Below are 15186 nucleotides of genomic sequence, written 5' to 3'. Positions count from 1 at the left end.
CACACCCCCTAATTCTGCCCTACACGGACGTTCTGGGATGACAATGATTAGTTAAGTACTTTAAATGAATGCTGCTGCACATTAAACTAGTTTTTAATGACAATTTCTCTTTCTTTGGTCTGCTTTATAAAATTCAAGGCCAGGTTGGACAGGGCTTAGAGCAACCTGGTCTAGTGGAAGGTGGGTGGAACTGGATGAACTTTCAAGGGGATAACACATAATGTCACAGCCCCATGATACTCACCCAGCCTGCAACTATTTCAATCCCATTTAGCAGGAGTCCAGCACTCTTGGGTTCTACAGCTCAGACACAGGCCAGGTTCCCTCCAAAGTTGATGCTATTTGCAGCCATGGAGCAATCTCCTCCATCAAGGACAATCCCCATCCCAATCAACAACCCTGGGCTCCCAACAGCCCCAGAGCTGCACAGGGAGTTCAGCCTGTCCCCTCTGACTGTAAGTCACCACTGCAGCAGGAGATGCCACTGTCTGGGTGGACAGTGAGGCCTTCTGCTCCTCTTGGGTGTTTTAGTGCTCAGAAAACCTCTGAGAGAGCACAGGATGCTCCATTTCCCATCACACCCAACCCTCTGGCAGTCACTAAATCTCCACATCAAGTTCCAGCATTTGGTGCCTTGGCTTTGCAGCTCCAGGAATCCACAGCCTAGTTTTTCTCCAAAGTCATCCTGACTGACACCAAGCTAATGCCAAGCAAACCCAAAGCAGTGCCCAGCACATCTGCCAGGCTGCACTGTTACACTGTCAGCAGAGTGTGTTCCATGTGGATGTCAGAGTAAATAGGACAAGGGAGTTGCCTCAAGCTTCCTCACTCAGGCAAAGGCCACATTTCTCCTGTTTTTCCCTAATAAAAAGCATAAAGTGCAAACACACACACACACACAAGAGAAATTTCAAGTCCCAGGGACACAAATATTCTTCCTCTCTTTACATGATCCTGGAGAATGGAGGAGGCAGATCTGAGGTTAATTATTTAATGCATCCCTGAAAGAGTCTTTGAGCAAAATCTGAATGAAGAAATCTGTGTGAGGACTGAGCAGGCCAGGATTTAATCCCTCAAAACTCTGACCCCAGATATTACTCTGCCAGCACCACTGATACTTGTTCTCAGCAGTAACACATTGTATCTGATCAAGACATTACAGCATTTTGCTCAAGAACCAACAAAACCCACCAAAGGCATCAAGAAAACTGGTAATAAGAACAAAAGGTACCAAAATTTGCAGCCACTAGTCCCTCTTGTTTCCTTCTGCCTTACCTCTAGAAGCTGTACTGCTCCTTCATGTTCCCTTCTTGCCTCTGCCTGTGCCTAAGGAGAAATAAGAAAGGGAGAAAATAAGAAAGGAACCCACCTGAGCTCACTTCTGTCTTCCCACCTCATAGCCCTTCGTAGGTTGGAGGACAAGTCTGATGAGGAGCAGCTGAGGGAGCTGGGGGGGCTCAGCCTGGAGAAAAGGAGGCTCAGGGGGGACCTTCTGGCTCTGCAACCCCCTGACAGGAGGGGGGAGCCGGGGGGGGTCGGGCTCTGCTCCCAGGGAACAAGGGACAGGAGGAGAGGGAACGGCCTCCAGCTGTGCCAGGGGAGGCTCAGGTTGGACATCAGGGAAATTTTCTTCACTGAAAGGTTCGTCAGGCCCTGGCCCAGCTGCCCAGGGCAGTGGTGGAGTCCCCATCCCTGGAGAGATTTAACAGATGTGTGGATGTGGCACTTGGGGACATGGGTTAGCGGTGGCCTTGGCAGTGCTGGGGCAATGGTTGGAGTTGATGACCTTAGGGGGCCCTCTCCAACCTTAATGATTCCATGATTCTATGATTTAAAGTCTGAAAGCACCTCTGGGCTTTGGACAAACAGCAGGGAGAGGTCAGAACTGATGTCCCTGAGCAAAGCCCTTCACTGTGCTCAGGTACCAGAGCACTCAGACACTGCCCTGGTTTACTTTATCCTGTAAACTCACACACACCTCCTCCGTACACTGCTTATCCAAGGAAACATATCCATTGTTTTCCAGGGATTCAGAGGGTAAAATGTCCACCTCCCACCCCCCACACACCTGCTGCAGCCGCCGGACCTCCTCCTGCTTCTCCTGCAGGACTAGCAGGGCTTCCCTGTGCTCCACTTCCAGCTGCTGCCTGCGCTCGGCCACATTTCTCATGTGCTGCAGAACAAGGCACAGACAGGGACACTGCTGAAATCCTGTGTCCCACCAGCAGCCAGGAGCCAACCATGGCCTGGACTTCATGTCATCATTGCACAGGAGGAAGTACAGAACTCTAACCACTTGCCAGAGCAACACAGAGACAATCATCAAAGTGATGGCCACCTTATTTCCCTTCCCACCCAAATCCCTGAAGCAGCCTTTCCAAACCTCTTCCCACTTTGGAAAGCCACATTCTAGGATCCTGCAGAAGCACAATTCCCAACAGAAGCACAGAGACAAGGGAATGGTGAAAAAAGGCAAAGAGACAACACGTGCCATCCAAAAGCAGCACTGTCTGGACAGTCCCTGTGTGGATCCCACTGACCTTCAGCACCTGCTCTAGATTCTCCAGCTTGGTTTGGAGTCCTTGGTTCGTCTGAATCACTGAATCCCGTTCCTTGGTCACCAAAACAACCTGCAGTTTCAGGTCAGCATTCTCAGATTCAACCTGGAGAGAAGGATTTGCAGTTTTAGCACAAGCAGCCAGAGGCGTTCCTTGTATTTTTTGATTTGATTTGATTGAGGACAATTTGTTTCTGTGTCTCTATAGGTTGATTTGCAGACCTGCTTTCTACTGGCAATGATACCAAAATGATGAACCTCCTCTCCCTCTGGTTTTAATTAATTAATTAATTAACTAATTAATTATTATTCATAAATAAGCATTTATCAGGCCTCAGTGTGTAACACTTTATTTGCACACACTGTTTCTCTCACTAGAATCATCTCCCCTCCCCATTTACAAGGAGGAAGGAACTGGGAGAGGAACAGGCTACATAATGAAGAGACAAAAGAAAGCACAAAGGTTTAAAAGCATTTTTCATCCTACGTGGTAGAATTAAACACAAAGAACAGGACAGAAAATTCATCAGCCTGCTGAGATCATCTTTACCTTCTTCACTTACTACAGGGAATTCCAGCCACATATTTTAGTTCCAGGGGACACTATGGCCCGATGACTATTAGCAATGCAGATTACAAAGGCAAACATTTCTACTTACAACAGTTATTAAACAGTTATTTAATATTAAATATAATTATCAGCCTTATGCATGGTGGCAAATTGACACAGGGGAGTGACAAGTGACTTTCCAAGTCCTGTGCATTATACTTGTCCAGAGAAGGAGCTGGGAACAGAAACCCAGATCAGCACAAAACCATTTCTCAGCTGGCAACTTGAAAACTTGGCACACCAGCAAGTTCTTCCCAGCAAAACTTTGCAGGAGCCAATGCTCCACCTGACCAAGATGCTGCTTTTACCTGTCCTGCCCATCCAGCCCTCTCGTTCAGCTGCAAGTTCTCCTCGGCCAGTCGTGCATTTTCACTCTGCACCTCCTGCAGCTGGATCTCCTGTCCAGAAAGAGTGGGAATTACTACACCAAGGCCCTCAAACTCCCCCAAATTATTCTGCAGAGCAGCTCCACTGCTCCTGTTTCCTGGTGCAGGATGTTGGTGGGATGCTGCTGAGGAGGGGGAGGCACTGCTCTAACAGCCCTCTGTGCCAGATGATGGAGTTGGAACTGGATGACCTTTAAAGTCCCTTCCAACCCAAACCACTCTATGATCTCTCAAGTTTCTTCTCTTCTTCTCTTAACCTCAAAGCCCAGAATCAGAAAGAGATTTCCTTGTCTAGCTCCCAGCTCCAGTGTCACATTGTTTACAAGCTGCTGCCTAGAACTCCATCTCCACCCACAGCAATTCGAGTGTCACTGCTGGTTCGAGATCAGAGTCTTCTTGACAAATATCAGTTAAGGAAGGAAAACTATTTGGGAAAATGATGCTAAAGAGAGCACTAGACTGCAAAGTCCAGAGTTTCAAATGGCTGACTCTGAAAGCAGGATTCAGTCTGGAGCTAAGAGCATGAGCCTGCTATCCCTGAATTAGGGAATGCTGCCCCTGAGCACAGGCCGTGGGCACACGGAGGGACACTGGATTTGTCAGGTCAGTCCATCTGCAACAACTTTGTACAGCACTAAAGGACTTTAATTGTTGCATAATCACATGACACACACACACTTCCCCATTCCAAGGTTTTGCATATCATCAAATATTTTCTGGCTGTTCCAGGAGCTAATTCCCTGTGCACACAGGCTGAGTCCTGGTACTTCAAGGTGAGTCGGTCCCTTCTTGACCCTCAAAAGTAACTGTCTACCAACATACAAAGACAAACTCATTCCTTAAACAACCCACAGACATCAAACATCTATTCAGAAGGTCAGCACCCCTGGGGGAAGCCATACACTGTCAGCCCCTAATGCCACCAGAGCTGCTCAGCAGAGCAACAACAGAAGGGAGAAATCCGGGTGCTTTGCTAAGACCAGGAAAACCTCCCTGGAATTAAACAGAGGTAAGATTTCTGCAAAAGATTTCAACAAATATGAAACACAGGAAAAGGACTGTGGGTTTGTGCAATGACCATCCTGAGGTGCAGAAATCTTTCAATATTTGTCTGGAGTGCCGGAGTGCCTGTGAAAATGCTAATTATCTCCCCAAACTATCAAAGGCCATGGAATTCCACCCAGTGATTTATGTGGCTGCACTCAACCCACAGGTAACTGAAAGACTAAATAAACAAGCCCAAAATTTGTGACACTGTCCAAATAACCAGAAAGATGGTGATTCATCACTAAGATGAGCTGGAGAATCCAAGAGACACACAACAACCCAGCTCCTCTTCTCCCATCACACTCACAACAGCAGGCAACAAGAACACTTACTAGTTCTTTGCATCTTTTATGCTTTTTCCTCACTTCATGCTCAAGGTTTTCACATTTTTTGCGCTTTTTCTTGAGTTCAAATTCCTGCAGGAAACAAGCAGCAGTAGATCAGCAAGTGCACACTCTTACAATGCATGGGAAATTCAAGGCCAGCCTCTCAGACCCAGTGCTGCATTATCTGATTTTCTCATAAAAATCTCTTTGTGACAAACTTGAACAATGTAGAAACCAAGGGAGATTTTTTTTTTTTAAGTGTAGGAAAACTAAAAAACTTTTTAAGTGAAACAACTATTTCTCTCTTCCTCAAGCCTTTAATCTTCTGGAATCAGTCCTGTTTCCCACTTGCACAGATTGTTCCTATTTGGAGAGAGTAGTATGGAGACAGGATGCGGGGGACAAAAAGACAGAGCTGTGCAAAATTCTCAGCTTTAAACATCAGCTGTGCTATTTCAGCCCCTATTCTCACCCAAATGACACCTAACAGAGCACAGACATCCTCTGCTTATGTACCTTTACCTGCAGCTACTCCTGCAGCTACCTCTTGGCTCCTCAGATAGAAAAGAGCTGCTAAACCTCCCTGTGAACTGTCATAATTTGCTGGAAAAATTCCCAAGGGACATATTCCTCATCCACATCTGTCCCCAGTTCAAATAAGACTAAACCAAACACAGCACAGAACCTACTGGCATGTTTTCCTCTCATTTTAGTGTGACATATTCCCCTGCCAGCCCAGCACCTGGAGCTGCCACCCAGCAACACTCTCCATGCAGATGGCCTGTGTTTTCCCACTGATTCCCCAAGCTTCCCACTTTTGCCAGAGCAGCTGCACCTAAAAAGACTTCAGCCCCTAAAATCTCTATCTGGGTGGAAAACCCAAGAAAAATAAAAAAGTGTAGCATTCCTTCCCCCAAACCAAGTTCACAACTCACCAGCTGCTGGATCTGTTTTCTGGTCTCTTGGCCTGTTATTGCATTTTTGGGAGGGAAATTTTCATGTCCTTCAGAGGCAGGTCCCAGTGGTTGCACACCTGGTTCCACCTGGAAAGCAGAAGAGATGCCAGAGAGCTCAGAGACAGGCAGGATTGCAGGGCACACTCCTGGCAGTGCCACCTGGGAGAGCAACACTCCCCATGAGACTCCTGATCTCTGAGCTGCACCACCGGGCAGGGGGAAAGCTGGACACTGTGCCAGGGATCTCTGTGCCACCAGAAACCTGTGCTGGGAGTCTCCTGGAGCCCAGTGCCAACCAGTCCAGCTTGACTGAACCACCCCCATGCAACAGTGGCCCCCAGGAAGCTCTCAGATCCCAGTTCCCATTTGTGCCTGATGAGAGGCAGCAGCCACACCTTCCGTGACCCTCCCAAAGCAATACAAAGATGGTCAGATGGGAGAGCACAGCCCTCAAAGGGCAGGAATCAGAGAAGATGTCAGAATCTAAAGGCAGGGAAGAGCAAACACTACCAAGAAACAGTGCCCCACCTCAGCTGGCAGCTGAGAAGGACTGAAAGGGCAGCAGTTGCATGGATTATGTGCCATCACCAAACCAAATGAAAGGAAACAATTTTCTGTACACAATTGTACACAAGTTTCTAACAAAATGCCTTTTCATTTGGGCTACAGACAAGCAAACCTTTAATCCTCTGAATTTTCCCTCTCCACTGGTATTTGACTGGACATTGTCTGCCCAGAGTAATCCCTGACAGCAAAGCAAGGCCGGAGACACACAGAAGAAAGAGGGCTTTGATAATGCTTTAAACATTCAAAGTTATTTTTGCTAAACAGATTTTAGGGACAGAGCTGAGGATCTCTCTCAAACTGAACTGCCTGTAAGAACAACTGTAGAAGCCAACAAAATACACAGTAACAAATCACCAAGATCAGATAATTAACCAAGATCAGATTAATAACACCCAAGAGTTCAAAGAACCCCCTCTGGCATGAACTGAATCTCTCGCTTCAGCAGGAACTGAATCAATACGTGCAGAGTGTCACTTCTCCAACACTGTCTTAATACAAATTAACTGGAAGGTGGCAAATGCCAAGTTTTAAGAGTATTCCAGAGTTTTAAGCATATTCCAGTGGGCAAATGTGGAAAGACAGACCACTACATTCGACACCTGCTCTGGGCAAATGGATAGAAATCACAACTAAGATAAGGCAGGTGCTTAAAATAACTCAAACTAACTTATACTGGGGGCAAGGACACATTCACAAATCTACACAGAGTTCTTCTGACAAAAAAACAGCAAGCAAAGGGGTGTGGGAGATCCAGCAGGAACCTGCTTGGGTGCTCAGAACACCTTCACACCTTCAGCTGCGGTGCTTTAACAGGTTTTGGCAGACACTGAGACACCACAGGGTGAGGGGGGGAAGGTTTTTTCCTCGGGTAAATATCTAATAAAAATGAAAGGACTAAAAAAGGAGGGAGCGGGAACTGTCCTCTCCAAGCACCGATGCAGCAGAGACAAACAGCGACGAGGGCCTCGTGACACTGAGAGATTAGAGAGACAAGTGATGGTTTAATAGAGCCCCAGTGCTCAGACAAAAAGGCAAAGAGATCTATTGGGGAAGGGAGAGAAAACTTCATTATGCCACCGTATAAATCAACGCCAGAGCCCGGGACAGCGCCGCACGTTGTCCTCCCCAGCACAAAACCGGCAGGGAAAACGCACAAAGGAAAGGAGACAAAGATGCTAGCACTGAATAATGGGAGAGGCTGGAAAGAAACAAACAAAAAAAAAATGGCTGAAGGAGAAGGGGGTTATAAATCCACGGGTGACTCGGAATGGACGAGCGAGGAATGAATATACTCAACACATCTGCCGCGAGGGCCCGGGGGGGCAACAAACGGGAGCAGCTGGTGCAGCCTGGGGGGAACACGCGTATCCCGAACCCACAGGGGACACGGGGGGGGAACCAGGAGAACCCGCGGGAGCAAAACCCCGAGGAGCCGCCCGGGGGCTGCGGGGGCACAGCGGGACCCGCGGCCCGGCCCCGCAGAGGCCCCGGCGGGCCCTGCCCGGGGGCGGCTCGGCCCCGAGGCGGCACCGCCGCTCCCCGGAGGGGCCCCGGGCCCGCCCGGCCCGGCCCCGGCGGAGCCCCCGCGGGGCAGCCCCGGGCCCACACACACCCCCCCGGCCCCCCACACACACCCCCGGCCCCACACACACCCCCGGCCCACACACACACACCCCCGCCCACACACACACCCCCGGCCCCACACACACACCCCCGGCCCCACACACACACCCCCGGCCCCACATACACACCCCCGGCCCCACACACACACATACACACACCCCCCTTGGCCCGGCCCGGCCCCGGCCCGGCCTTACCTGGCGGCTGCGCGGCCGCGGCGGAGGCGGCGCCCTGAGGCGGCCCCGGATCTGCGGGGCTGAACCACTGCAGGCGGAGGGGCCGCGCAGGGCCGGGCAGGGCCGGGCAGCGGGACCGGCGGGACCTGCGGGCCTGGGCTGAGCCCCGGCGGCAGCACAACACGGGGGTTCTGCCCTTCTGTGTCACCGCTCCGGTGAGACCCCCCTGGAGCTGCCTCCAACTCTGGGGCGAGCTGGAGCGAGTCCAGAGGAGGCCACGGAGATGCTCCAAGGGCTGGAGCCCCTCTGCTCTGGAGCCAGGCTGGGAGAGCTGGGGGGGTTCACCTGGAGAAGGGAAGGCTCCAGGGAGACCTGAGAGCCCCTTCCAGGGCCTAAAGGGGCTCCAGGAGAGCTGGAGAGGGACTTGGGACAAGGGATGGAGGGACAGGACAAGGGGGAATGGCTTCAAACTGCCAGAGGGCAGGGTTAGGACTCAGGTAGGGACCTCCTGGAGCAACAGGAATACACAAAAGGCGGGAACAAGCATTGGGAGGGGAAATGTGCGGACAGTGATAGGACAAGGGGGAATGGCTTCCCACTGCTGGAGGGCAGGGTTAGATGGGACAGTGGGAAGGAGTTCTTGGCTGTGAGGGTGGGGAGGCCCTGGCACAGATTGGGCAGAGAAGCTGTGGCTGCCCCATCCCTGGAAGTGCCCAAGGCCAAGTTGGATGCAGTCTTCCACCACCTGGTCTAGTGGAAGGTGTCCCTGCCCATGGCAGAGGGGTGGAATGAGATGAGCTTTAAGGTCCCTTCCGACCCAAACCATTCCACAATTCTATGAAAGAGAAGCATTGCTCGGTTTCCTAGGCTGGAAAAAGTAGCACGGGAGCTCCGAAAAGGAGCAGGACTGAGCCCCTGGCATGGTTCAGTGTCCCTACCATGTGCTGCCAGGAGCACCTATGTCCCTCCTCACTCTCTGAGACCTGGCACTGGAATTAGTCCCTTTGGAAACCAGCACAGCACCGATGTGCAGCGGACGCAAACCACAACCCTCGCCTCCTCCAAGTGAAACTCCCTAAGAACAGCAATTAATTGAGCAATTAAACATCAAAACTTTCCGATGTCTGACCCACTTGTCTCACCTCCCTGCGAGCTCTCCCTCCCAGCGCCGGGTCTCCCAAGGAGGCCTCCTTTGGCAGAGGTGAACCTTTGCTGCCGGTGTTCGGTCCCAGGCGTGGGGCAGTGCTCGACCTGGCACTGCCTGGGCTCATTTTGGGGGGATGCAGACACTCCTTGAAATTCTTGAGGGCAATCTGCCTCTGCAGCCTCAACACCTCCCGCTGGGACTCCCGCAGCAGGCGGTCAAACTCGATGACGTTGAGGCAGCGAGGGTCGTCCTGCAGGAAAACAAACCCGGTGTCGTGTCACTGACAGGCTCCAAAAGCTGGGACAGGTCACATTTAACACACACACTCCAAAAGAGGAGAGGCTGGTGGAACCCAGCTACTGTGGCACACACAGATTGCTGATTCCTGGGTCTCCAAAGCCTCAAAGCTCACTTTGCGTCCTTTACGCAAATACATTTTTCCTCCTGAAGATAAACCCCAGCCTGTAATGGTCCTGTAATGCTCCTGCAGCTCTCCCGGCAGGAAGGGCTTTGCCAGGCGTGTGCCATCTCAGCACATGCCAGCAGGGAGCGTGGCAGGATAATGTCACGTCGTGTCCCAGCCAAAGCAGAGCTGCTTCCCCTCCTTGACGTGGGTGGGTGCTGGCAAGCGCTGCAGCCCCAGCGGTGGTGAGGGCTTTGAGTGGCTGCAAGAACGAAGAACATCTGGGAATTGGTCAGTTCTCCCTCAGGATAATGTTTGGTTTTCAAACTATTTGATTCCTCTCCTTGTCAGAGACAGTGATAGGCCCCTATCTTTAGCACAAGGGGTCACTCCCATCCCGACCCAAACCCAGCAGCTTTTGAAGGAAACCAGCCCAATCTGATTCTCACAAAACTAGTGAGAATATGTCACCAGCTTGTTTCGTTCTTCAAAGGTTTTCAGATTTCTGGAGGCTGAAGAAACACGTACCTGCATGTCCACATGTACAACAGCGGGTTATGAAAACCTGTCTTTACAAATCTGCTGCTGAAGGAGACATTGCTCATTCCCCTGGAAAGCTCCTAAGCCGGTGAATTCAAAGCAGAATTGGTATCCAGGACAAATTTAATCTTTTTCTCTGTTCGCTTCTTATTCCCCCTAAAAATAGCATATGCTTTAAAAATACAATTTGAGGAGAAAACCGTGGTTACTCTCATGGTGCAAGGGGGGAAACTGAGGCACCATTAAAGGGAACTGATTATAGATTCAAGAAGTGAGCAGCTGGGCCTCCTCTGTGCCAGCCCCCTGTTCAGGCTCTCAGGGTAGTAGTTCTTTAAGCAAAATTGGCTGTGGCTGTGTATAAAATCTCCCTTCCCCCACCAAAAATAGGCAGCTATTCCCAACTGAGCCTCTGGAGCCTGGGGGAACAAGGGAGGAGGAAAAGAGCTCAGCCCTCCCCTCAGTTTCTATTATACTCATCCCCTGCAGCTGCCTCACTGCTCCCCCCCACCCCATGCTTCCAAGAATCCATCCTGCAAGAAATTGCAGCCTGGATTTACCCGGAGCTGGGGTTTGGTTGGAAGCCACTCACCGGAGTGTGATCTCAGGAAATCATTTTATCCCATCCTAAGAGCCCTGGCTTTGCCAAAACAAGGCCAGTGTTTGTCCTGCCACTGCAGGGAACTGAGTGGATCCATTTCACAGCTACTGAAAAATTAGTGCTGATTTAAATACCCGAGATTAAAACTGATTTGGTTACAAACTCTGAGTATGCCCATCATATCTCTGCATAAAACCCCCTTCATTGGCCTAATGCATTTTGCATGCTGCAGACAGATTACGGGAATTTGGAATTTTAACTAGCTGGAAATTAAAATTTAATGAGCTTGCTTGGGAGAAAAATGGGGAAAACAAGATCAGAAAGAATGATCTCCTCTCTTGCTCTCTTTTCTGTGGATTCCCTGCTCGTACATCGGTGTCCCCGGTCCCTGGTGCTGTGGCAGTGACAGGGATTGTCTCTCCTTTGGGGGCAGGGTGGTCACCAGGTCACCCATGCCCTAGTGGCTGAATTTGTCACCCCCGAGGGTGGCACCCACATGTATTTCCCTGGCCAATACTGAATCCTGCTCACCTGCTTTTGTCCCATTCCTCCACAATTTGTCACTCCCCTGTCCGTGGCAGGGTCAGGTTGCCCAGCACACTCTGCTTGGAATATGAGAGGGCTTTGGAAAGGGTCTGCTCCCCTTCCTGCAGGGGCCTGCAGTGAGAACTCAAGGGATGACACCATAGGGCACAGTCAGACCTGGATAAGTTTATCCTGTGGTTTAATGCCAGGAAGGATCAACGGAGCAGCTCTGTACAAACACCAAATACACCCAGTTGCTCTTATCCCCACTAGATCCACATTAGGGCAAGACTGAGAATCCACCTTCGAACCTGTAGTTAAAATGAACATATGGGGAGCTCAGGAACAAAAATAAAGCTGCTTTCAGCAAGGAAGTATTTGTCACCTAAATATCATGTAAGTAGGGCAGGTAGAAATGCAAGGGTTCACTCAGCTCAGCTGGGGGCAGGGATGTAGGGTGGCACTTGGCCACATTTGCATTAGCAAAACAGGGGGAAAACAGGGGGACCCCAAGCATTCCTGAGCTGCTCAGGAGAGTTTGAACTGACCTAAACTGAAACTGTCCAGCTTGTGAACAACAGATGTAGCTGATCTGCCCAAAACTTTATCACCTTGAGTGGGAACCATCTCCCCCAGCTTCAGCTGCCTGCAGAGGCTGCTTTCAGAGCTGTCACAGAGAAGTGCTTTGGAGGAGCAACACACATGACCAGTTTTAAAGTTCTGTCTCAGGATGAGCTGAATTATCCCTTTTATCCCACCGTTTATATCCACATGGCCTGTGCTGGTGCTGAAGGGAAGGCAGATCACCAGCCCAGGTGCAGACACAGCACTGGGGATGCTTTCATGAACACCCAGCCCTGGCTGGTGGTTTGTGGCCTCAGTCACAGGCATCCCAGGACTCACTGAGTTATCACCAGTCTCGTGGTGGCTGTGAGTGCTCAGAAAGCTGCAGCTCAAGATGTGGGATCTAGGCTGGTTCTTGGGAATGTGCTGGTTGGCTTCCCAAAGAAACGCTTTAAAAGGAGGCCCTGCTCCTACATCTTGGTTGAAGCTCAGCCCTGTGAAAAATCTGTGTATCTGTGGCTTTTCAGGGGTTTCCAGGGGAAGGGTGTTAGTTGCTGCTGAAAATGAATTCAGAGGGACAACTGGGATGCCCCCAACAGCCTGTTAGAGGGGTCCAGACACTGTCTCTGCCACACACTCCCCCAGTGTCCCCATTCAACTCACACATCAAATCCTGTCTGTTTTCAGCCTGCACTGGGGATTAATTGCCCACTTCCTGGAGCCTGGTTTCCATCACTGCTGTTGCACAGCTTGTCCCAGCCCCTGAGTGATGTCCCGGCAAGTGTCTCACCTTCCCTGCCGAGAGTTTAGCCTGCAGCTCCCGGCATTCCTGCTGCAGAGCTTCAATCTGCTTGTCTTTGGCCAGGAGGGCACTGGCTTGCTCTGTCAGGTCCTTGGCACGCTGGCGGGCAAAGGCTTTCTTACACAGCTCCAGGCTGGAGCCCTTCAGAGCCACTGGAGCAGTGACCTACACAGAGAGCAGTGGGGAGAAAGGTGTGTTGGTGCTCCTTAACCACCACCCCACCACCCCTTGGTGCTCCTTCACCACCCCACCACCCCTTGCTGTTCATCAGCCACCACCCCATCACTCCGGGGTGTTCAGTCACCACCACCAATCACCCCAACAGCCTGGCCCCAAAGGACAGACAAGCAGTGGAGGAGGAAGGGCTGGATGGAGAAGTGGGTCAGAGAAGAGGTGGGAAGGAGAAGGTGGCTCAGCAGGTGGGCTCAGTGGGTACAGCCAGAACAGGGCTGCAGGCAGGGCAACGGTGTGGGGAGAAGAGAGGAAACAAGGATGAGGGCAGAAAAACAGGAGAAGATAGCAGAGAAGAGGAGGGGAGGATGGCAGGAAAGATGGGCATGGGATAAAGGACAGAGGTGGTCAAGCCAGGAAGAGAAATGGAGCATCTGTGGGTTTCTAGGCAGCAGGAAAGAGCTTCAGCATGGTTGGGTGGAGGACAGAGGGAAATGGAGAGGCAAGAGAGAGCCCAGCAAGGACCAGCACAACCAGGGAAGGACTGGGAGATGTTCAGCAGAAGAAGAAGGTCAGGTTCACATGCTCCCTGTGAGGGAGGGAAGAGCAGGGGTGGGGGTGACAGGGCTTCAGGGGGAGCAGGCTAGTCAGGGACAGGTTCTGTCTGCCCAGCAGGAGCTGAGGCTGCCTGGCACAGTGTCCCTGGGATTCCCTCATCCCTGGGGTGGGCTCTCCCACTGGGTATCAGCACCACAGAGCTGGATAAAGGGGCAGCTCACACCCCCTGCTCATCCCAACCCTCTGGGCAGTGAGGACACCTCCAGTCCCTGACTTTATCCAACCCTTCCCCTCTCTGCCCAGCTACTGTCATCTGCACAAAGCCTCACAATCTGGGGAGAGGGGACTCTCCCCTGCCTGATCAGGATTTGCATCCTCTGTGCAAACTTCTCCTCCCCAGCTCTTCCTGAGCATCTCACTCACGTGCAGAAGCTCCATGGGACCTGTGCACCAGGCACTGAAGGCAACCACTGCCAGATTAACCCCAGCTCCTCAGGGCCCCTCCTCTGCTCCTGCCTCCAGCCCACCCTCCTCCAGCCTCAGCCATCCGAGCACTTGGACACCTTGGCCAGCACAGGAGCCCAGCAGGTTCTCCCAGGGCTCACCACCCCAAAGTTTCACTGGGGAAACAAATAAACCAGTATTTGTATAGGTGCTGGGGGGGCTGCAGAGCTGTTGGGTGTATATCAAATGGTTTCTCTTAACATAGTATCTGACAAGTCCATCTGTTGCCCTGCAAGTACCAAAACCCCGTGACAGACGGGCCGCGCGGTGCCTGGGGACAGAGAGCCAGGAAAACCCCCTACCTTCCCTCCAACACAGCTTTCACTTCCTCCTTTCTGTCCTAGAGGGCTCGAATTCCCCATCACAATCCCTGCTTTCCTTCCAACAGAAGGAAGGTTTTGCCTTCCTCCACTGCAATCCCCCTTTAGGAACTCGTGCCCAAGATCCCACACCCTACAGGCATCTCCTGCTGCTCCTGCAAGGTGTCAAACACTACAGGCTTCACAACAAGCTGCTGTTGGGTTGGAGAAAGCAAAACCCCTGTGGCTTGTGCAGCCCTGTGAGCGAGGTGTGGATGGGGCAGAGCTGTCTCTCACCCCTTCCTGTTTTGCTTCACCGCACTCCTTTTCTTATTCAAATCCTTCCTGTTTCTTTCTGGTGAAGTCAGATGAATTATTTTCATGACTTCAGAGAAAGCCACGTTAATTAACCTAAAGTATCACCTTATGGGGAGAAACCAAGCAGGAGGAAATTCCTCAAACCAGCTCCCTGAGCAGGAGCAGAGCAGCTGGCGATGGCTGGGTTTGGTGATTCTTGCAAAGCGTGTTTGCTGGAGGTTTAAGAAAAAGGGAAAGAAAAGGCCTTTCTAGCTCGATGGAAGTGGCAAACAGAAGGTCCTGGTGGTGAGGTGCTGTCCCAGCTCAGCTCCCCAGCCAGGGCAGGTCCCAGCACCCACCACTTTGAGGTTTGCCTCCTGCAGTTTCCGGGCTCTCTCCTCCAGGCGCTTGGCGATCACCGCCAGCTCCGCGTTCTTCCTCTTCAGGTGCTTCACCTTCTCCTCCGTCTGGGGGAAGCAGCTCCTGCGCTGCAGAACAGAAAAAGAAGCTGGAGGTGAAGCCCCTGATCAAGA

The 15186-nt window shown here is 51.5% G+C and overlaps 1 protein-coding gene across 10 annotated transcripts in view; it reads right to left on the bottom strand.

Moving 5' to 3' along the window:
• LOC113992176 (peripheral-type benzodiazepine receptor-associated protein 1) overlaps positions 1–15141 on the bottom strand; it is a 48582-nt gene extending 33441 nt beyond the window's left edge. For 6 of the 10 annotated variants that reach the window (XM_039388223.1, XM_039388224.1, XM_039388225.1 and 3 more), the window contains exons 1-7: positions 9388–9603; positions 5862–5969; positions 4933–5016; positions 3476–3565; positions 2541–2663; positions 2069–2173; positions 1276–1326 (exon numbers count right to left, since the gene is read on the bottom strand). In XM_039388223.1, coding sequence (XP_039244157.1) covers positions 1276–1326; positions 2069–2173; positions 2541–2663; positions 3476–3565; positions 4933–5016; positions 5862–5969; positions 9388–9516 — 690 coding nt within the window. In that variant the 5' untranslated portion in view covers positions 9517–9603. Of the gene's footprint in view, positions 1–1275; positions 1327–2068; positions 2174–2540; positions 2664–3475; positions 3566–4932; positions 5017–5861; positions 5970–8266; positions 8303–9387; positions 9643–12812; positions 12990–15012 lie in introns of those variants that run through there. The other 4 variants (XM_039388226.1, XM_039388227.1, XM_039388232.1 and 1 more) reach the window with 2 other exon arrangements.
• Positions 15142–15186: the final 45 nt, after the last annotated feature.

The sequence above is a fragment of the Pipra filicauda genome, unplaced genomic scaffold, assembly GCF_003945595.2.
Source record: "Pipra filicauda isolate LSUMZ 115617 unplaced genomic scaffold, ASM394559v2 scaffold626_size208873_pilon, whole genome shotgun sequence".
Classification (NCBI taxonomy): domain Eukaryota; kingdom Metazoa; phylum Chordata; class Aves; order Passeriformes; family Pipridae; genus Pipra; species Pipra filicauda.
Note: the sequence above shows the minus strand (reverse complement) of the source record. Positions and strands in the feature narration are given on the sequence as shown.